The 21,862-nt window shown below is 37.4% G+C and overlaps 1 protein-coding gene and 1 non-coding gene across 2 annotated transcripts; one reads left to right on the top strand and one right to left on the bottom strand.

Annotated features, from left to right (window-relative positions):
- Positions 1 to 12,140: 12,140 nt before the first annotated feature.
- On the bottom strand, positions 12,141 to 19,458 carry LOC106355481 (subtilisin-like protease SBT4.5). Its single transcript, XM_048750766.1, has 9 exons — positions 15,684 to 19,458; positions 15,522 to 15,616; positions 15,194 to 15,285; positions 14,734 to 14,986; positions 14,131 to 14,641; positions 13,957 to 14,051; positions 13,657 to 13,872; positions 13,466 to 13,577; positions 12,141 to 13,376 (listed from the first exon to the last, which is right to left on the bottom strand). Exons 1-9 carry the CDS (start codon positions 15,777 to 15,779, stop codon positions 12,519 to 12,521), a joined length of 2,328 nt encoding a protein of 775 aa, XP_048606723.1. The 5' UTR covers positions 15,780 to 19,458; the 3' UTR covers positions 12,141 to 12,518.
- Positions 19,459 to 19,626: 168 nt separating this feature from the next.
- LOC125584921 lies at positions 19,627 to 19,718 on the top strand. Its single transcript, XR_007321823.1, has one exon. It is a non-coding gene; the product is annotated as a small nucleolar RNA Z101 (small nucleolar RNA).
- The last annotated feature ends 2,144 nt before the right edge of the window (positions 19,719 to 21,862 follow it).

The raw sequence follows: 21,862 nt of genomic DNA, 5'->3' as shown, positions 1-21,862 counted from the left end.
TTTTGGTTGATTATGTTATTTTGAGGACATATGATAAAGTGAAACCAGAAGAGAAAACTGTAAATTGATAATTTTGTGAGAGTTTTATGTGATTCAAATCTTGAGGCTAATTTCGTTATACACACTCAAAACTCAATTGCATGTAACCAACACTAAATTTAGCTATATGAAAATTGTATTAACCGGCTAATTTCAGAGTGAATAATTTTTTTAGGTTTACATAAACGGCTAATAATAGAGATATCCATGCTGTCATCTCGATATGAAAAGAATACTAAATTTATGTGTTTGAGTAAACATAAGTCTCGATGACATCTGGAATATCACATCGTCAATTGTTTAAATATCCAGTAAACAAAAATTAAATACCGACTAACATACAAAATATTTGTATAAGTCAAAATATAACCCTGCTAACTTATAAATTAGCCAATTGAGTTGTGCTTATCAAAAGATAATCGTTAGCCCAGTGAATATCGAAAACAACAACATTGACAAGATAATATTAATTAGAATAAAGATTATGAAGATAAATATAGAAAAAGTCAGACAATAGTAATATTTTTAGCTAACAAAACTATTATTCGGCTTCTACAATGTTTGTTGTAGAAAATATAGACTAACATCTGTCAAATCATTTTAAGCACCGGCTTCTAAAATGTTCGTAAAATTTTCCATAAGATAAACACTCAAAATTCAATTGCCTATAAGCCAACATCAAATTTAGCTATATACAAAAATATTTTAACTGGCTAATTCTATAGTCAATAATGTTTTCAGCTTTACATAAACAGCTAATAATATAGATATCCACGCAGTCTACTCTTTCTGAGACTCGTTGTGAAAAGTTGTCACTAACACGGTGGAGGAACAGAAGCATTTGCAGTAAAAATATCAAAGACATACAAGCATTCTCATTATTAATTAAAAATAAAGAAAATAGTCGACAGTACGCCAAGGCTTTCTAAAGAATCGGAGGAAGACTTGTTGGAATGAGCTTTGGTGGTCCAAGAAAGAACAAGCCACGAGGGAGCTCCCATGATTGGCTCACAAGCCCAATTCTCTCTCCTTTTCCAAACTGGTTTCTTCCTTGCATTGCCCGATATGCAATGACCATTAGATTCCTCTGATTTCTCGTCTACAACAGCCGTCAAGAGAGAAACATGCGGAACAACGAAAGCATAAGGAATCAGATCGACCGGAGCCTTGGATTGAAGGAAAGGAGCAGTGGACGTAGGATTTTATTCGCCGCCGACGGTCTGACTCCACGGAGAGGGATGGCGTGATTGTGCAGGGATGCCGCGATTCTGGCTTGTATAAGAAAATGTGTAGTTATTTTTAGCAGCGGATATTACCGATCAAAACCAAAGTTAAAGTTTGTTAAGTGAAATTAACATTAAAAAATTACAGTTCTTACGGAAGAAAAAAAAACAGAAACAAAAGAGAGAAAAAAGAGCATTAATTCTATCGCCAATATACATTTAGAGTATGTTTTCTAATAATACAATAGGGGTATATTGGTATTAATTAAAAATACACAGTAAACAATAATGACTTTTCCATTTGTGCAAATTATGCAATTATTTTTGTATAGAGAATGTAATTTCTCTTTTTAATAATTGTTGACAAAAAAATATTTCTTAAAACTTTTTTTGTGTGTGTAATTGCGTAAAGAATGGTTGAGCTATAAAGAAGATAATGAAGCGTTATGATACAATATCAAAACAAGTTGTCAATCTCAATAAATCTTATATTACTTTTTCATGTAAAGACACAACTGCGGCATATACTAAAAATTTGTAATGAAGGTAGAAGAAAATACCTAGGAATACTAGAACAGTTTGGTAAAAAGAAATGTTTAAGTATGTAACATATAAGATTTGGGAAAAACTTTTGGTCTGGTACCAAAAATTTCTATCACTAAGAAGTAAAAAAAATACTAATCAAATCTATTGATGCCGCTATGACAATGTACCTGATGAATGTCTTCAAAATGCCCAAGAATGTATGTGATGATATAAATAACATTTTTAGCTAAATTCTGGTTAGGAAAAGGAGATGGAACAAATGGAATGCATTAATTTGTTTGGAACAGAATGAGAATACCAAAAAAAAAGGAGACATAGAATTTAGAGATATATAAAGATTCAAGAGATAATTGGTTTCTATACACATGATTGAACCTTTAATTAGCTCTCTACACACAATTTGATATTAATATTTTCATTCCGATTTTTACCCTATAGATAGTCTGCTGCCAATCCAACTTGATTATTATTGTGTAAGTGTTTGCATATGTCTTCTTATCCTAGGTTATATCTTTCTCCCTTTTATCTTCTTCTCTTTTCTCTTATTCATTTTCTAGCTTTTCTATTTTCTCTTCTTTTCTTTTCTCTCTCTTCTCTTATTCATTTTTTAATTGGTTTATGAGAGGAAAATTCGAAGAAGGCAAGTGAACCGGCTAATTGTTTTGGCCATAGATCAAGAAATCTCATGACTATTAGGTGAAAACTAATCAATTTTTTTTAAAAAATTGTTCTTATTTGTTTGGTTGCTTGGTTTGAATGAGTTTATGCAAGATTCAATTTGTTCTTTTGGGTTTCTGATTGTTTTGGCTTGACATGAGTATTAATGTCTCTAAAAATTCCAAAATATGTTTGTGATTTAGTTGTCTCGATTCTAGGGATTTGTTATATGATAAATGATTTGTTACATGGTACATGCGGAGACATATTTTGATAACAAATCATTGGTAAATGGTTTGTATGATCTTACAAAAGACTTGTTGCTAATTGATATATGGGCTGTGTAGTTGTTAAATGGTTTGATAAGTGGGTTGTCAGGTTGTACATTGTTTAGTACTTGGTTTGATTGCTAACAAATGAGTTGATACATGATTTGTGAGTTAATATGTTAATTGATAAATAGTTTACTATCTGCTAAATGATTTGTTACCTCGTACATTTGTTGTTAGCTAATAGAGAGTTTGGTATCAAAGAATTGATAAATTGTTGTATGATGTTACAAAAGACTTGTTAATTGATACATTGTTTGTAAAACTGATTAATGATTTAATAAAAAAAATTCATCTTATACATTGTTTAGAACTTGATTTGGTAGCTGGCAATTTAGCCCGTCAAAGTCATAAAATAACATTCTCATTAAAACTGCAAAAGCACATTTCCTATCAAAACCACAATATTATATTTTTAGCTAAAACCACAAATTTCTTTTTTACCATCAACACAAATTTCATTTTTTTTTTGCCAAAACCACAAAAAACGTTTTCTCACCAAATTGTAAAACTTTGTTTCTCGCTAAAACAGAAAAATTATGTTATATTAGTAGCCTTTTAGATTAGTTTTGCATTTGATTCAAGTTAGGGTATATTTTTGTGTTTAAAATCAAGTTATATTTAACAATTTCCCCTAAAAAGATTTGGAGACTGGCAACCCTTGTTCCTTGCAAAAAAAAGAGATTTGGAGACTAAACCAAATCAATCAATAGATTTAAGATCCAAGCAAATTAACACACGTCAATGAGCCCACGGTTAGCTAAAATCGTTGGGTTATGTAAATATTACAATCCATCTTCTCCCCTCTTTTTTTTTTGCTAAAGAAATTGACTGTCTTCTACTGTTACACCTATTCTAACTGAAATTATTAGTTTAAAACCATTGACCGAAATTATTGGACGAGGATGCATTTTCAAATACAAAACTTCCAGTTCAGAATGGAGAAAGAAAGGATAAACATATGCGAGATTCAACGTCAATCTCATAAGGATAACTTGTGCGTCAAATAAGACCAACCTGATCATCATGCATTATAAGAATGGATCATCATGCATTGATAGTTTCTTACATGAAAACATATTTATCGTTTGTTAAGATCCAAAAAGTTCAGTTTCTCTCTTTATCTCCTTATCCTCTCTAGTCGACAAACGAAAGGTCCTCAGTAGCTCCGGCGTTGATCGGCGCGTCGGGCCGCCGGAGGCCTCCTCGTTCTCTCCTCTGTTTTAATTTTTACTTCCCGGTCATTTCCCCTATACTTTCGCCTTGTTCCTATCTTTGGTCAGTCGTGTCTCCGTCATTAAGCAACTGTGCACGAGGGCTGTTGATGATGGTGAAGACTTGAATTGTTTGGAGCTGTAACACAGTGGCGTGTAGGGACTCTGATAGGCGGAGTCGGCTTTTTACGGCTGAGAGAGGATTGTGTTTTCCTTTTAGATCCTCTCTCACAACCTCCTTGCTCGTGGTGATGTGCTGGTATGCTCTCTGGTGGTGCTGCGAAGTCTCTACTCGTGTTGTGGAGCTTCGGTAGCTATGTCCGGTGAGGCGTGTGACTTCATCGACAGGAATCGGGAACCCTTACGGGTCGCCGGGATTCTTGAAAGGCCCCGACCCGGTTTCCTTTACCAATTTTTTATGAAATATTCTCTTTACTTACGATTTTTTACCAGCTTTCCTCTAAGAGGTTCAGTTCAGTACACAGGGTTCGCTAAGTCTAATCCAGCAACTTAGCAATCTACTAGTAATCGCAGTATAATAAACATGTACCTTACTGCCTCTGTGCTTTGTTATCTGATAATCCATCCATACACTCCTTCCTTGCTGTCTTCCTGCTTCCCGTCCGTCTTATCCAGCCAGCTCGATCAGATACTTAACCGAATCCCCTTGTTCCCTAGTCACTCAGCCAACCATCCCCACGTGACCCAAGTAAACAAAGAGAGACGGCTTGGTCTCCAACCAGCCATCCGAAATAGACAGTACGCTAGCCATGCTTAGCACCCCAAAACCAGTCCCTGATCACCCACGGATCAGTCAGTAAATAATCGGCTCCACAGCCCCATAAGCAGTTAGTAACACCATGCCTCCATCCAGTACAAGTCTCGGTCCAGTCATGACCGATCCATCTACACTCGGCTCTATACCGTAGCCGGTACAGAACGCTGAGACTCAATCCGAGTCCTAACCGCCAGTATCACGTTCCAGCACTATACATCCGTTACCCGCCTCAGATAAATCTTGCCGTCTGATCTGCATCATCAGTACAGACGCCTTCCATCAGTAACCATCAAGCAGTCCGCAGAACCCGCCGAAACAGTCGCGTCAGTACTCGCCGGCCATCAGGCAGGATCCGGACGATCAAGCCATCGCTCTCCGGTACCATCTCTCGATATCCTAGTCGCGATCCATTCGTGTAGGAATCAGAACCAGTCGCATCAGAACAAGAAGGACTCGTGTCCACCAAAGGAGGCTTGAAACGGCCGTCTGGTCTAATATCCCTGTTCGGATCCGTCTGTCTCACTCTCAGTTCCTTTCCCTCTGTTCTCTCCCTCCAGTGTCATCAGTACGATCTGATCAACGTTCTGATCAGACAGAGTCGCAGTGAACAAACAGACATGCGGTCTCTAACTGAGACTCCGACCGGCCCTCCGGCCAACGCTCTCCTTCTTTCCGATCAGGATTGATCTCACTCGGTCTCTTTCTATGTTTTTTATCTGTCTTTCGGTCCAGGAACCCGTGTCCCTTTCTCTAATCCGTGAAATCCCACTTAAGGGAAACAGATGGGCGGTTTCTTCACCAACCTAACCGCTCTGCGCCCAATCCAGCCTGCAACTGCCCTCGGCAGTTCCTTTCTCTCGGCCAACTGCCTTTGACGGTTTCCCGATCTAATAACTGTCCGTGTTAGTTAAGAAAACCAACCATAAAACCGTTCTTGGCAACTGATCTGATAACAGTTCCGAACTGCTATGCTAACCGCTCTAGCAACTGCTCCCGGTAACCGCCAGATAACTGATCCCATCAGTTTGCTTAGCTTCCTATACACGTTCAGCTCAGTACCCATTCTCATCAGAACGTATATTCAGTCAGTTCGTATATAGACTATCTAATCTCGGAAGATAAGTCTAACTACCTTGACTGAAACCCGACCAGTTCAGTCCGACAAGCTCAACTGTTATGTCCGGACTCGGCATCATTGTCCTAACTGACCAACACTGTCCTAGACGATAATCCTGACTAAGTCATCTGATCGGTCTGTCTGACTCGTCCTTAGACTGATCCAGCTCAGACTGCGGGACGGGGATGCTACAAGTCTCCCACACTTGGAATGAATTCGTCCTCGAGTTCAGTGGTCAATAGAACCTTGTTCTATCCAATCAGAACAGTTCCAACATACAACTCTCATGCCTTAATTCAGTTCTCAGACTTTCAGTCATTCGACCATTACTGTTTTCCGACTTCATCAACCTTGAATCAGATTTCTTGATCACAATCACACTTGGATTTGATCTTAGATATTGATTATTCGATCCGGTCTCTTTACCATCTTTTCAGTCTCAAAAGACTTGGTCCAGTGTACTAATTTACTAAGCATAGTGGTTCTTACTCTCGAGCAATCTCTTGGTGCTTGGACACACACTTTGGCGAGAATGCTAGACCCCCATCAGTGCTGACCAGTTTACCTCAATTCTCGAAGTGTTAACTCACTATCTTAGTTAAGTTTTTCCAGCTTAAACCTTAACCGATCACAGTCACTTATCGACTCAACTTTAGTCCCTCTGGAACTCAGTTCCAACCAGTCTAAGTCCAATCCTGAATTGACTGTTTGATTCTCGCACTCCAGTGTTCCTTAGCATGGCCAAACTCCGAATACTAGGAACTTAATCTTTTCAGTACGCATGGATCTCATCTTGATCCTTACAGTTGTTTCCTCGGATCACTCCCTGATCCTAACCAGTCCCCGACCACTTATGATCGACATATGTTCTTTTCAGATCTTTACTGATCTTTATTGACACCTCCGGATCATTCTTGATCCTTACAGACATTTCTTACCGGATCCTACACTTGATTCCTTGCACAGTTTTCCTTTCGGACTCTCAGTCCTTCTGGGTTCACAATTCCAAAATGGCAAACTCATCTAGTTCCCATTGACTCAGTCACGGTTATGTCTTGGAAACTCAGCAGTTCCCAACGACATTAGTTCATACAGTACGTACCTAACAGACAGACGTCCTACAGACATGTGATGGCAAACTCTCACTAGTTCCCATCCATGCTTTCATCGCGATCGGAAACCCACAGTAGTGAACTCCATGAGTTCTAGTGACAGTACAGTTATGTCTTGGAAGTTACATCTCCCACAGACATCAGATTGGGTTTCCGCAGACTACAGTACATACACGCGATGGCGAACTAATCTGGTTCCCACCGACGCGATAACATTTACATTTTGGCAACACTCTGGTTCCCACAGACGTCAGGACAGAACACACGATGACAGACAATCACGTCTTGCAAACTCTCGGTTTCCATAGACGCCAGAACAGACAGTATCAGTACAGTTATGCCTTAGCAAACCCACTCAGTTCCTAAGGACATATCATCAACACTAACACTAATGTTTCAGCATTCCCACTTGTCCAGTTAATCAGACACTTAGTCTGGTCTACCATTATCATTCCAAATCATCAAGCAGCTGTTTTACAATCCAGTTAAGTTTTAATGAGCATCTCAGCCATAAGCACCTAGACTGATACAGACTCTCACATGAAAGGAACAAATAATCTAAACTCAAATGATCGTCCCAAATCATCGAGCCGTCATCCAAAATCCAGCAAGCCTTAGCAAGTGTCACAGCCCCTAAGTACCTTGTCTGATCTAGACGCTCATGATAGGAACCGATCATTTACTACTTTTGAAACTCTGACCACAACTCATCATCTATGGCATCTTGTACCTCCAAGTAGTTTCTTGATCACCTAACAAGTCTTTGGCAAGTACACCTGACTTCCAATCTCTTGTTCCGATAATCTCAACTCTCGAACCGCACAAACCTAGCAAGACGATCAAGCTTAGTCAACCTTGACAATTCCTTTGTCCAGTTCCTATATCCAGACTTGCCTACACCCACCACTTGCTAAGTGTAAGTCATAAAAAGATTTTTCCAAAAATCTTTTTATGAAACTTCCAGTTCCATTTTCCCGGACCAGCTTGTCCATTACCTTGAAAATCTTAGAATCCGTCTAAGCATTCTCAACAGACGTTCCATTCGAATGTAAGTCTCTGCACTTCACATTCCAGCATCAGGGCCTTAGCCATTAGTCCTTAGGCTCTTCCATGGACAACTTGTCCAATTCAGTTTTCCGATTCCCTGACTATTTCCGGTTATCTCTTAGCAATCCATCTATCGCCTTAGCCAGTTCATTGAGATTTCATCTCAATCCTCGGACCACCTATCCAACTCTGTTTCCGTTCACAACCTTCAGCTCATCCACTCGGCTATTCTGCCATGAACCTTTCCGCTGAAGTCTTCTTTCCAAATTCAGTTATGGAAGTCTTGTCCATACAGAGTTAAATTCATCAGCTCCTTGCCTCAATATCCGACATCATTGTCCTTGACAGTTCCTTGTCTTACTTAGACTTTTCCGAAGCATCCTTGGCTTTCTTGAGCCACTTGATTCAATCCTAACTCCAGTCAGCTTATTATCCTTAAGCTTCAGAATACACTTCGTCAATCTTTCACGTTTCTTCACTTCAATATCTAGATCCATTGACTTAAATAAACCTCTCGGTTGTTTCCAACACTTTGAAAAATTTATTCGATAACTCTCTCGAGTAATCCAGAACACCTTAAGCAATCCGATCATTCTCCAAATGATCTTAACTCAGACTTCATTCAACCAATCCAATCATTCATCAATGATCTTATCTCCTGTTTCTTTCCAGTTAGACTTTTAACTTACATTTGGCCATACAAAGTGTAAGTCCGACTTGATCACTCCCAAGATCAAGTCTCTCGTCAGTTCTCCAATGCTCGCGCTTAGCATTTTCCACGTCCGTTTGGTCTAGACAAATCTTGAATAATCCTTCCAACTCTGTCCTAGAACCGTAATCGCTCCGATACCACTTGAAAGGCCCTGACCCGGTTTCCTTTACCGCCGGTTCGTCCTCAGTTCGCTTGCCCCGACCCAAACTGGCCCTTTACGAAATATTCCCTTTACTTACGATTTTTAACCAGCTTTCCTCTAAGAGGTTCAGTTCAGTACACAGGGTTCCCTAAGTCTATTCCAGCAACTTAGCAATCTACTAGTAATCGCAGCATAATAAACATGTACCTTACTGCCTCTGTGCTTTGTTATCTGATAATCCATCCATACACTCCTTCCTTGATGTCTTCCTGCTTCCCGTCCGTCTTATCCAGCCAGCTCGATCAGATACTTAACTGAATCCCCTTGTTCCTTAGTCACTCAGCCAACCATTCCCAAGTGACCCAAGTAAACAAAGAGAGACGGTTGGTCTCCAACCAGCCATCCGGAATAGACAATACGCTAGCAATGCTTAAAACCCCAGAACCAGTCCCTGATCACCCCCAGATCAGTCAGTACATACTCGGCTCCACAGCCCCGTAACCAGTCAGTAACACCATGCCTCCATCCAGTACAAGTCTCGGTCCAGTCATGACCGATCCATCTACACTCGGCTCTATACAGTCGGTACAGAATGCTGAGACTCAATCCAAGTCCTAACCGCCAGTATCACGTTCCAGCACTATACATCCGTTAACCGCCTCAGATAACTCTTGCCGTCTGATCCGCATCATCAGTACAGACGCCTTCCATCAAAAACCATCAAGCAGTCCGCAGAACCCGCCAAAACAGTCGCGTCAGTACTCGCTGGCAATCAGGCAGGATCTGACGATCAAGCCATCGCTCTCCGGTACCATCTCTCGATATCCTAGTCGCGATCCATTCGTGTAGGGATCAGAACCAGTCGCATCAGAACAAGAAGGACTCGTGTCCACCAAAGGAGGCTTGAAACGGCCGTCTGGTCTAATATCCCTGTTCGGATCCGTCTGTCTCACTCTCAGTTCCTTTCCCTCTGTTCTCTCCCTCCAGTGTCATCAGTACGATCTGATCAACGTTCTGATCAGACAGAGTCGCAGTGAACAGACAGACCTGCAGTCTCTAACTGAGACTCCGATCGGCCCTCCGGCCAACACTCTCCTTCTTTCCGATCAGGATTGATCTCACTCAGTCTCTTTCTGTGTTTTTTTGTTTGTCTTTCTGTCCAGGAACCCGTGTCCCTCTCTCTGATCCGCGAAATCCGACTTAAGGGAAACAGATGGGCGGTTTCTCCACCAACCTAACATCTCCGCGCCCAATCCAGCCTATAACTGCCCTCGGCAGTTCCTTTCTCTCGGCCAACTGCCTTTGACGGTTTCCCGATCCAATAACTGTCCGTGTTAGTTAAGAAAACCAACCATGAAACCGTTCTTGGCAACTGATCTAATAATCGTTTCGAACTGCTTTGCTAACCGCTCTAGCAACTGCTCAGTAACTGCTCCCGGTAACCGCCAGATAACTGATCCCATCAGTTTGCTTAGCTTCCTGTACACGTTCAGCTCAGTACCCGTTCCCATCAGAACGTAAATTCAGTCAGTTTGTATATAGACTATCTAATCTCGTAAGACAAGTCTAACTACCTTATCTGAAACCCGACCAGTTCAGTTCGACAAGCTCAACTGTTATGTCCGGACTCGGCATCATTGTCCTAACTGACCAACACTATCCTAGACGACTTGTCTAATCCTGACTAAGTCATCTGATCGGTCTGTCTGACTCGTCCTTAGACTGATCCAGCTCAGACTGCGGGACGGGGATGCTACAGTTCTCCTCCTCTTTGGTGGAGTCGGAGTCAGCTTCGGTGGTGGTTTACTTCGAAGGTGATTCGGGGTCGGGTATGCAGGCGGAGTTGATGGTACCTGACCGTTCTAGTTTGTGTAAGCGTGCTGGTCGGAGTCCTACATAGTCGTCTATGGCTGTTTCAAGCTCTGTTTCGGTCTCCTCTTGCCTTTCCAGCATCATTTTCATATCACCATTTCGAGCTCTCCGATTGGTCTGCAGCAGCATCTCGTTTGGAGACTTGGCTCTTGGGTTTTATATTGGTTCATTGTAGACACAGGTGAACAGTTAGCGAGGCACTTTCACTGTTTCTTCGGTTCTCGAAGGCAGCAAGAGGCGTTCTAGTTTTGTCTTGCTGGGGCGGTGTCTCTCTTGTGCTCATCTTCCATCCCAGTACTTGTGAAGGGTCATTTGATTCAACATTAGTAGTGTAGCTGGCTGATTTGTGCAGGTCGTTCTCTTTTGTGTACAGGTTTGATGGCGGCAGTAGCAAGCTTATGCTTGGTTGGGATTCGGTTTCCAACGCTGCGTGGCGTTGCATACTTGACAGTTTTTGGTGGCGCTTGCAAGGCTTATGGTAAGTATCTAAAACTCTTCCATATTAGTCGTCTGGCGCTTCATGGATAGATATGGTTATAAGTATGGTGGAGTTCATCGGGAGCCAGCTGCCCCGGAGACGACGCGAGAATCCCCGGCATCCGAGGCAACAAGGAGAACCTCACTTTCGAGCGATTCTTGTTGATGGCAGAGAACGGTAACCGATTCTAAAGAATTTTGAGGACGAGCTAGCAGAATGTGTCGGGTTTAGTGGGCGGGCAAAGCTAGCTTTGTATTAGTTTGAGTAGGGGTGGGCGTTCGGATATCCATTCGGATTCGGTTCGGGTCTATTCGGGTTTCGGGTTTTCGAGGTCAAAGATTTAAGCCCCATTCGGGTACTTCTAAGTTTCGGTTCGGGTTCGGTTCGGATCTTTGCGGGTTCGATTCGGGTTCAGATAACCCATTAAAATTATTTTTAAAATTTAAAAATCATTATATATTTTAAATTTTTCAAAATCTATAAACAAAATAATATATTACATACAAATTTGAATAACATGTATCAAAATATCTAAACTTAACATATAATTTGATTTGGTTTTAATATTTGAATAGATAATCAATAGATATTTCAAGTGTTTTTGTGTTTTGAGTATATTTTAGATATTTTAGACATTTACTTTTGACTATTTATATATATTTTGAAGTATTTTGGACAATTTAAAAATATCTTATATATTTTGGATGTTTTTAATAGACATTAAATCTAAAATATATTTATATAGGGGGTATAAAAATCTATTTCGGATACATTCGGGTACCCAAAATACTTCGGTTCGATTCCGGTTCTTTAGATACCAAAATTTTGAACCCGTTCGGATATTTAATCAATTTCGGTTCGGGTTCGGTACTACTTTTTCTGATTGGATTCGGTTCGGTTCTTCGGATTCGGATTTTTTGCCTAGCCGTAAGTTTGACTTTGGAAATTTTGTTAAAAAACCGGATTTAAAAATCCCCGTTTTTATGGGATGAGATATATATATATATATATATTAAAAAAAAACATATTTATCTTTCTTATGACCGTTTTGATATATGGCGTCGATAAGGTAAAACTTATGACAAGAAAAATTAATGGAAAGAAAAGGCTAACAGTTAATTTTATTCCAATGTTAAGAACTAGAGTAGGTAGAAAAAACTGAAACATCATAAACAATCAACGTAGCATGAGCAGTAAAGAATCAACATTCATAATCGACGATTACATATGAAGACATAAAACTGAGTCTGACTCACCAGTTTGGGGCGTAAACAACGATGGGGCTTCTCACAAAGTGGAATCCATCAGACCAGATCAGTTGTGAAGACGCAACAAGTTCTCCGGCTCCGAGACCTTTGCCTGAAACGGTCACCGTGAAAGACTTCTTCTCGTGCATCGACTTTAAAGAAAAGACGTCGGGAATGACCTCGACGTTGAGCTTAGATCCCACTACTTTTGCTTTGTAGGTAGTGTTAGACGTTCCAACGTTAGTGACTGTCCGACGGAAGGTCACTTTGAATGGTTTTGTCGCCGGGACTTGAGCAGTCATGGAAGGATAGTTTAGGTTTCGAGGTAAAGATTTAGATTGTGCTTTAGTGCAAGCGCGGCTTTCACCGGAGATAAGTCTTAAGTTCTTTCCCGTGTATTTCAAGCCGCAGAGAAAAGCGATGTAGTCTGATTTATTAGCTTCATAGACCAGTCCAGGATGAACTGCGGCTAAGGGATTGACATGGCCTGCTCCGTATGCAAACTCAGGCATCAAAGTAGATGCATTCACTGGCCAAGCTGTAAGAAACCACAAAACAAAGTATTCTAAATATTTCTTGTGACACAAGGAAGGTATGGTTCCAAGACAAACCGACAGAGTATTTTCAAAAAAAGAGTGGAATGTAGTGTACTTACCGGTAGTCATTATGGCGGATTGGATCATGGACGGAGACCAGCGAGGGTGAAATGTTTTGATGTAGGCGGCAACACCAGCAACGTGTGGACAAGACATTGAAGTTTCACTAAGAATAGAGTACTTCAGATGTCTTGTGTCTGCAATACTTGGTGGAACAGAAGGGGAATAAGCAGCGATGATCTCTGATCCTGGCGATGTTATATCCGGCTGCAGTTCAAATTCAGGGTTCAATCAGACACAGAACTGTGGGAAAGACTGATATGAGTTATTTACATAATCAAAGTTTCTACACATACCTTCAAAATATCAGGAATGATTGGGTTAGGGCCTCGAGAAGAATAGGAAGCAATGACAGGAGCTTTCTGGTTAAAGATTGTCTCACTTTTCAAAACAGCAGCTATGGGGTTTCTGAACCAACAAAAAAAAAAATTGAGCATTTGAGAGAGAGAGTTTTTATGATATAATGAAACAAAGAGATGAGTTTTACTTTGTGGAATTAATATACGAGAGGACAACGTCATAGGCGGGTCCGGATAGAACAGTGACTGGGAAAGAGAAGACCAAGGCAGTGTCTTCTCTTCTGCTCCTAGCAATGGATGCTACGGCTCCCATATATTTAGCTTCTTTCACGTTTTGACCGGAATCGCACAGCACAATCTTCCCGCTCACAAGTTTCCTGTCTAGACATCCTGGTGAGCAGAACCTGAAACCACAATTAACATTTTAGCCCGCTATGTGAAGAGCAAAAATTGTATGAAGAATAAATGTTTCTTGGGAAAGAAGTTACGCAGCGGAAGCAGCATCGCAGTTACTTGAAGCTGTTTTACCGTACACTACAGGGTACTTAGTTCCCTTAAGATCAAACGCGTTTACGGATCTTCCCTGATTTGCAACAAGCAACAATGTTAAAAGAGGATAAGAGATGTTTTAAACCAACAAAGGTTTGTTTCTTGGTACTCACGACAACTGTCTTGCCGTCTCCAAGAACAGCTTTAGTGACGAAAGCGCGGTTCGTGTTACTAGCACCGACGGTGAATATCCACGGTGCAACGCTTGTGACCGTACTAAGTTCTGGACCACTGTTTCCAGCGGAATTCACTGTAAGGATTCCCTTGGCCATGGCATGGAAAGCCCCAATTGCGATAGTATCCTCATGGAATGGCAAACCCTTATCGTCACCGATGGAGATGGTGATGAGGTCCACGTTGTCCCCAATCGCATCATCAAATGCGGATAGAATTCCGTCAGTAGTGCACCCTTTATTACCAGGATCACATACTTTGTAAACCGCTATTCTTGCGGCTGGAACGCCACCTCTCGCGGTTCCATTGGCTAGTCCGTAAAAGCTCACATCCTTAACAGCGTTTCCAGCTGCCGTAGAAGCTGTGTGTGATCCATGTCCCATGTTGTCTATCGCTGAGTGAGGAACCCCCTTTATTCTGGGTGTGTAGTTCCTAGCACCAATAACCTTGCTGTATACAACAACCACATCATCCACATTCAAACTATAATATTGACAAATCTAACAATTTAAATAGTATGATGAATTTCAGTAATTTTATACTTGTTGCAAGAGAAGTGTTTGCTCCCTTGGCAAACTCCTTTCCATTTCTCAGGAGGAGGGCCAAAGCCTTTGTCACTGAAGCTGTCGGATAAAGGGTTGATTCCACTGTCCATGACACCAATGATCGTATCGCTCTCGATGCTAGGGTTTCGCTTTGCCCTTTTGCCTTTCTTGAGACCCACGAAATCCCACGACGCCGTCGTTTGAAGTTTCAGTGTTTTGCTAGGGAACACGGATACAACGTCTTCCGTATCTAAGAATATGAATACAAAGACACGTTATACTTTCACAAAATAATTAATACACACAAAGATTAGTTACTAAACGTTAGAATAGTTATTGTGAAATCTTTGTCCAAAAAAAAAAGTTATTGTGAAACCAAAAAGAGGAGACAAATAGTAATTTGAATCTGAATACATATTTTTGAAAATTCCAGTTAAATATTAATTTTAACACTTACTTGCTAGTATCTGTCTTTCGGATTCAGTTAGCCAGGCCGCAAATCCGTTGAAACTTCTTTTATAATTCCTAACCAATCGACTTTCGATTGAACTACAGACAAATATATTATATGTTGTAAAAATATATCGGTGGGTAGGGATCATTTGACCCATTTTAACTCCCATAAATATAAACTTAGTCGAGCTTTGGTTACGATCGATATATATACAAAATGAAACATTAATATGGAAAGAATTAATATGGAATAAAAAAAGTTGCAAAAAAAAAAACATTAATATGGAAAGAATTTAATCAGGATTGATCTATGGAATATTAATTGATCGTACTTCTCTCCGGTGACTTCTTGAAGAATACTAGTGTGATGGGACATTGGCATGTAGTCAACACGAGCAGGAAGTGCTCCCATGTATACTATATACACCTACAAAGATCATCATAGTTTGTCATATAAGTCAATAATTAAAACCAAGGATGATTTGTGCACTTACCTGTTTATCTTGATAATTTTTGGCTGCTGAGGTGCAACTCACAAACAAGACAAAGAGACAGGAGAGGAGACAATAGGATCCTGCAGGTTTTGCCATTTTCTATTGATTTAGTAAAACAAAAATATATGAGAAAGAGAGAATGTAACGATCATTTATAGGGAGAGATTATGTACGGGGTCTAAGAACGTAAACAAAGTCTTAGAATGTTCTTTAAATGTTGAAATATTTATGGCAAATTGGCAATGCAGTGCACTTTCCATATTAATGTATTAGATTGAAACGTTTATTTGTTACCGTTTCTTAGTCCACTATTCTTCATATGGACTAGTATTAAATAGAAAGAAGCATAATTTGACTTGATATATAGATAAATAAATAAATAAAAATTCTTCCTGATTAATAACAACTAAAATCGACTAAACCATTTGAAACGAATGTTTTTGAAAAGTTGATTGATTTTTTGTCACGTGTATAACTTAATGTTGTGCAAAATTATTTGGCAATTGTATAGCCATATGGGAAATGTATATACTGAACTTTAAGAAAAAAATGTATATACTGAATTCGGTTTATAAGGCACCAGGCAGCCTAATTTTGCGAGGCAGGTTAATCATTTGGCTTTACATGAACGAAATATCCTCACTCAGGGGGCAGACTAATTATGCATATATCTAAACATTCTGGAGATAGATTACATTTTAAGGGTTGTTATCCCTTTATTTAATCACTTTAGTGGAAACAAATACCGGTTATACGTAGGGAAAATTTTACTTATACACTTTTCTTGATACCACTATTCAACTATACCACCACTTAAAGGACATTTTCATAAATACCACATTCATTAATGTGTGAAAGACTAAATTAACCTTACCTTATCTTCAATCTATCGTCTCCTTCTTCTCTACCGTCGTAATCATTCTTCTCTCTCCGTCCAGATCCATAGTCTCTCTCTCCGTCGAATCCACCATCTCTCTCTCCATCGGATCCACCGTCTCTCTCTCTCCATCAGATCCACCGTCTCTCTCTCTCCGTCGGATCCACCGTCTCTCTCTGTCGGATCCACCGTCTCTCTCTCCGTCGGATCCACCGTCGCTCTCTCCGTTGGATCCACCGTCGCTCTCTCCGTTGGATCCATCGTCTCTCTCTCTCCGAGATCCATCGTCTCTCTCTCCGTCGAGATCCTTCTTCTCTCTCCGTCGAGATCTGTCGTCATCTCCGTCGAGATCCGTCGTCGTCTCCGTTGAGTTCCATCGTCACTCTCTCTCACGCAGCCGGCGATAAGAGATTACGAGAATCACGATTCAAAACCTCAAAGATGTTGGCTCCTCTCCACGATTCATACTCGTATGTTTATATTTGTGTTTTTTTTGTTCGATTCAAGTAATATTTTGGATTTGTTCTTTCTGTTATAAAAAAATCAACGAAGGTTGGTTTACAACAGGTCGATCTAAGAGAAAGATTTTTGATAGTGAACATTGAGTTTTCAAAAAATTATAAACCTTTATAAAACTGGGTTCAAGTAATTTTAGGATTTTCGTTCCTCTGTTATTCAAAAAACAAATAAGGTTGATTCAGACTTGTCATTTGAATAGTTCTGGTTAGGAGAAAGATTTTCGGATAGTGAACATTGTATTTTAAAGAATTATAACCTCTTATAAATCTGATTTTTAAGATATTGTCGATAGTACAACTCAATGCTTTACAAGGTTTTATAAAGAAGTTTGTAAACAAGAGTTGATCATATATGTCTATAAAAAACATATAAATGTGTGAATTTGAGAAGTCTTATCTTTTATTATCCTACTAGGATCGGGCGGGATGTGATGTATTGGTTTTTATCGATGATGTAATTTTTGTGTTAATTTTTCTTTTATGTTCATTTGGTTGTGAGTGTGATTATGTTAAGCAATCAGTGTTATCTACATCAAATTTCAATTATATAACTAAAAATGACATGTGAACATACTTAGTATTGTCGTTGATTCAGAGTTTCAAAATTTTATAGTGTTATAATACTCATAACATTTTTCTAAATTTAAACTTTGAGCATTATAAGTTAAATCAAACAAAATCGATCAAAAGATAACACAATAGAGAAACCTTGTTAAACCACAAATAGTAGGGATATCTTTGGATCTTATGGAGTGAAAAGTTGAGTTTTAGTCTCTTATTTTTCTTCTGTAGCCAAAGAAGGAGCATATGCCTTTTATAATCTGTTTTTGATCAAATGAGAGTTTCTCTACTGTTTATTTAACAATTAGATATAAGACTATGAGAAATCAATTACAATTATAATTTAGATTTTAATAGATATATATTACATTAGAATTGACTACTAAAATATAATTAATATGCCAATTCAGAATTTTTTATTTATTTATTCAATGTGTTGCTCAACAAATTTGAAATGATTAAAACTCACCATTTGTTATATTTTCAGTATTGGAATTAACAGAAGGTAAGAAATGTGAAATTTAATTTAATTAAACTTTGTTTATGCTTTAAATACTTTTATCTTATTATTTAGTTTTTCATATAAACAATTGTTTAAATTGACAACTCATTTGAAGCTTAGTTATGTTTTTAGAATCATTGAGTTCTCATTTCTGGGAATCTGTCTTTAGAGCATCTCCAACCCATTGTTATTTCTACCTCTATAATAGCATTTAGATGTGAAATTGCTCTAACCCACCTCTATTTCTTCCTCTGTAATAGAGATCTCTATTTTTTCCTCTATTTATAGAGGAAGAAATAACATTTCTCTATTTTTACTCTACATTTAGAGACTGCTATTTTAGAGGAATACATTGGAGCATATCTCATCTCTATTATAGATTTCTTCTAGTTTAGAGGTGAAAATAGCAAAATACATTGGAGATGGTCTTAAAGGCAGTATAAAACGTAGAAACCGATTCCTTACATTTTCTATATCAAACAATAATATATTCTTTTGACTAACTAAATTTACGGCTATATAATTTTGGATTGATAGAGTACCGGAGTTATTTTATCAGGCTGACCAAAGAAACCATTTTTTTTACCAAGGAAAATGTTAAAAAAGATTGTTTCGAACAAATTGCAACAGAATTTACGAAAATGAAATTGCTAAACATGGTCTTTCGTTGAAACTGATTGTTTAAACGGGTTATTTTTTTAATTAATCCAAACTATTTTATAATAAAGAATGAATAAGTAAAAAAATATCAGAAAGACAAATATAATGTTGGTCTTCAAATCAGTTTATGAGAACACATTACAAACCAAATAAAATCAAAGAACAAATATTTTTTAAGAAAACCACAACCCAACGTTTTCTCTAAATCATATCAACCGAGCCTTCAATCTGTAAATTTGAGAAACATTACCTCAGCTCAAAGATCCGACTCTTCTGCTTTCCTCATCTCAAAGATCCATTAGTTATAGGGTCTAAGTTTTTAGAGAAGCCCATTAATACATAGTACACGACAAAGCCCAATAAAATCAGGGTTTCTCCTAATCTTGTCTCGGCTAATATATAACGTGTCAATCATATAGTGTGCTGTCTCATTGTTTATAGTTCTTATCATCTTCTTCAGTATTGGTATAAGACTTTTTTTTTTAATTTTTGCGTGACAGAGAAGCGCTTTGTTCTTTATCGCTGACGGTCAACCTCTAAGAAGTTCTGAGCTTTTCCATTTTTTCCTTCTGGCTTTATATCTAAGCTCTCTTTTATGTAGTCGAGATGAACATAGAATGTCCACAAGTCTCTCAATCCCGTGAGACATATTGTGATGTTATTGTGATAACTCTTGAGATGCTATCGACTTATAATGAAAACTGAGTCTTTTTTCCAGTCTTTATTTTAAAAAGATCTGTGGGTTTATGGATCTGACTACATGATGAATCTCATAAAAAGTCCTTTTCCAGTTTTTATTTTAAAAAGATTTGTGTGTTTATATGATCTGTGTACATGATGAATCTCATAAAACAAATGGTATTTTACGACTGATTTTATGTTTGATGTTTATTCACTTTGGAGAACAGATACTCAGAATCAAGTTTTCAGCTTTTGTGATTTTTTAAGTTCTTTCTTTTGGCTGGGCATATGATATGAAACTATATTTCAGGGATAATTTGCGTTTGAATCTTATTGATGCTATCTTTATGATTATCTGATACCCGTATTTCAATTTTTATACAGAATATATTTCTGATTTATGTTTGATTGTTTAGATTAATGTCGATCTCCCTTAATTCCTTTTTATTAATACGGTTAATTTTCTTTGTTCAAATTCTGGTGTTCTGAAACTTATAGTCTGGCCAATAACAGGTTTATTAGATTAGGTCATAAACAGATTAATATTTTTGTAAATCATGTTCTGTAATATTTTGTAAATTGGGTTTGCGGCTAACCAGAACCGATAGACATATTGTATCTTAATTGGTTTTGCAACTTCGGGTCTATCTATTGGCAATCACTTGACACGTAAAACGAAAACGAAGATTACAAACATTAATCCTGAATTTTAGGAAAAAAAACGAAGCTACTTGTGTAAATTATTAAGCCCACAAAACAAAGTCCAAAAAAGTAACAACAAAGGCCCAAAAAAGTAACAAAGAGTCATAATTGAAACACAACATTTAGTTAAGTGGGACACGTGTTGACACTATATTAAGCGACTTAGTGACGTGGCACACTCACATGAGAGAAAACACTATTTTATATATATAGATAGATAGATATTCTTTGTAAGACTGTTACCGAAATACATGAACATTATGCTTGGATAAGGTATCTTTAGACCATGATTAAAAGTTAACATCATCTTTTTATTTCGTCTTGCAGTTAGATAGCAATGAATTTTGCACATCTTTGAGATTGCGTCCGAAGATTTATGAAGCTGGAACAGAACCACTAGACAATCTAATAGTGATTATCCAATCGGTGTCTTGGTCAATAATGTGAAGCGTTTTATAAAAGATTATAAATTTAGTTTTATAAGGGTTTATAAATTTATCAATTAGAAGTTTGTAGAGACTTATAAAACGTTGTTTATTCTTTGTTACTTCTTGTGGTTAATACAATGTTTGGATTTCCTGATGAATACAAACATTTGGTGACCCCAACACATCTTGATCTTGATGACATGGATTTTGACAGTGTTGTACAATTAGTTCAACAAGGATATAAAATGAAGAAAATCTAATGGGAACAAGGATTTGTGGATTTACTTTTTTGCAACATATGATATAGGGCAATAACACATGAAAGAAGATAAAAATGAAGAAAAAAGAAAGCTGAGAAGCAAATAAGAGTTTATAAATCATTTATAAAAGATTATAACACGGTTTGTAAAGTTTATAAGCTATTTATAAAGGTTTATAAATTATTTGTAAGTGTATCTAAACCATTTATAAAGGTTAATAAAACAATTAATAAAGTTTATAAACCATTTATAACTGTTTATAAAAACGTTATGAAATTTTATAAACAATTTATAAAGGGTATGTATACAATTTATATGGTTTATAGGTTTAGGAATCAATTAGAAAGTCTCTTAAATAATTTATAAGAGTCTACAATAATTTATAAAGACTTATAAAATAATTTATAAGAGTTTGTAAAATAATTTATAAGGATTTATAAGTATATAAATAATTAATAAGAGTTTATAAATCATTTATAAAATTTTTTTTTTTTGAATTTTAAAAACCTTTTATAAAGGCTGATAAAACAATTTATAAAGTATATAAACAATTTATAAATGTTTATCACAAAAATTATAAGAGTTTATAAATAATTCATAAGGGGTATGTATATAATTTATAAGGTTTATATAGGTATATACATGTTTATAAATCAATTGGAGGTCTTTAAATCAATTATAAGAGTCTATAACCATTTAGAAAGGCTTATAAAGCAATTTATAAAGTATATAAACTATTGATAAATGTTTATTACAAAAACTATAAATGTTTATAAATAATTTATAAGGGGTATGTATATAATTTATAAGGTTTATATATGTATATACATGTTTAGAAATCAATTGGAAGTCTTTAAATCAATTATAAGAGTCTATAACCATTTAGAAAGGCTTATTAAACAATCTATAAGAGTTAATAAAATAATATTTAAGGGTTTATAAAGGTATGTAAATAATATTTAAGGTTTATATAGGTATATACACGTTTAG

Source organism: Brassica napus, chromosome C3 (genome assembly GCF_020379485.1).
Source record: "Brassica napus cultivar Da-Ae chromosome C3, Da-Ae, whole genome shotgun sequence".
Lineage (NCBI taxonomy): Eukaryota > Viridiplantae > Streptophyta > Magnoliopsida > Brassicales > Brassicaceae > Brassica > Brassica napus.
The sequence above is the reverse complement of the archived record's forward strand: the minus strand, read 5'-3'. Positions and strand labels throughout refer to the sequence as shown.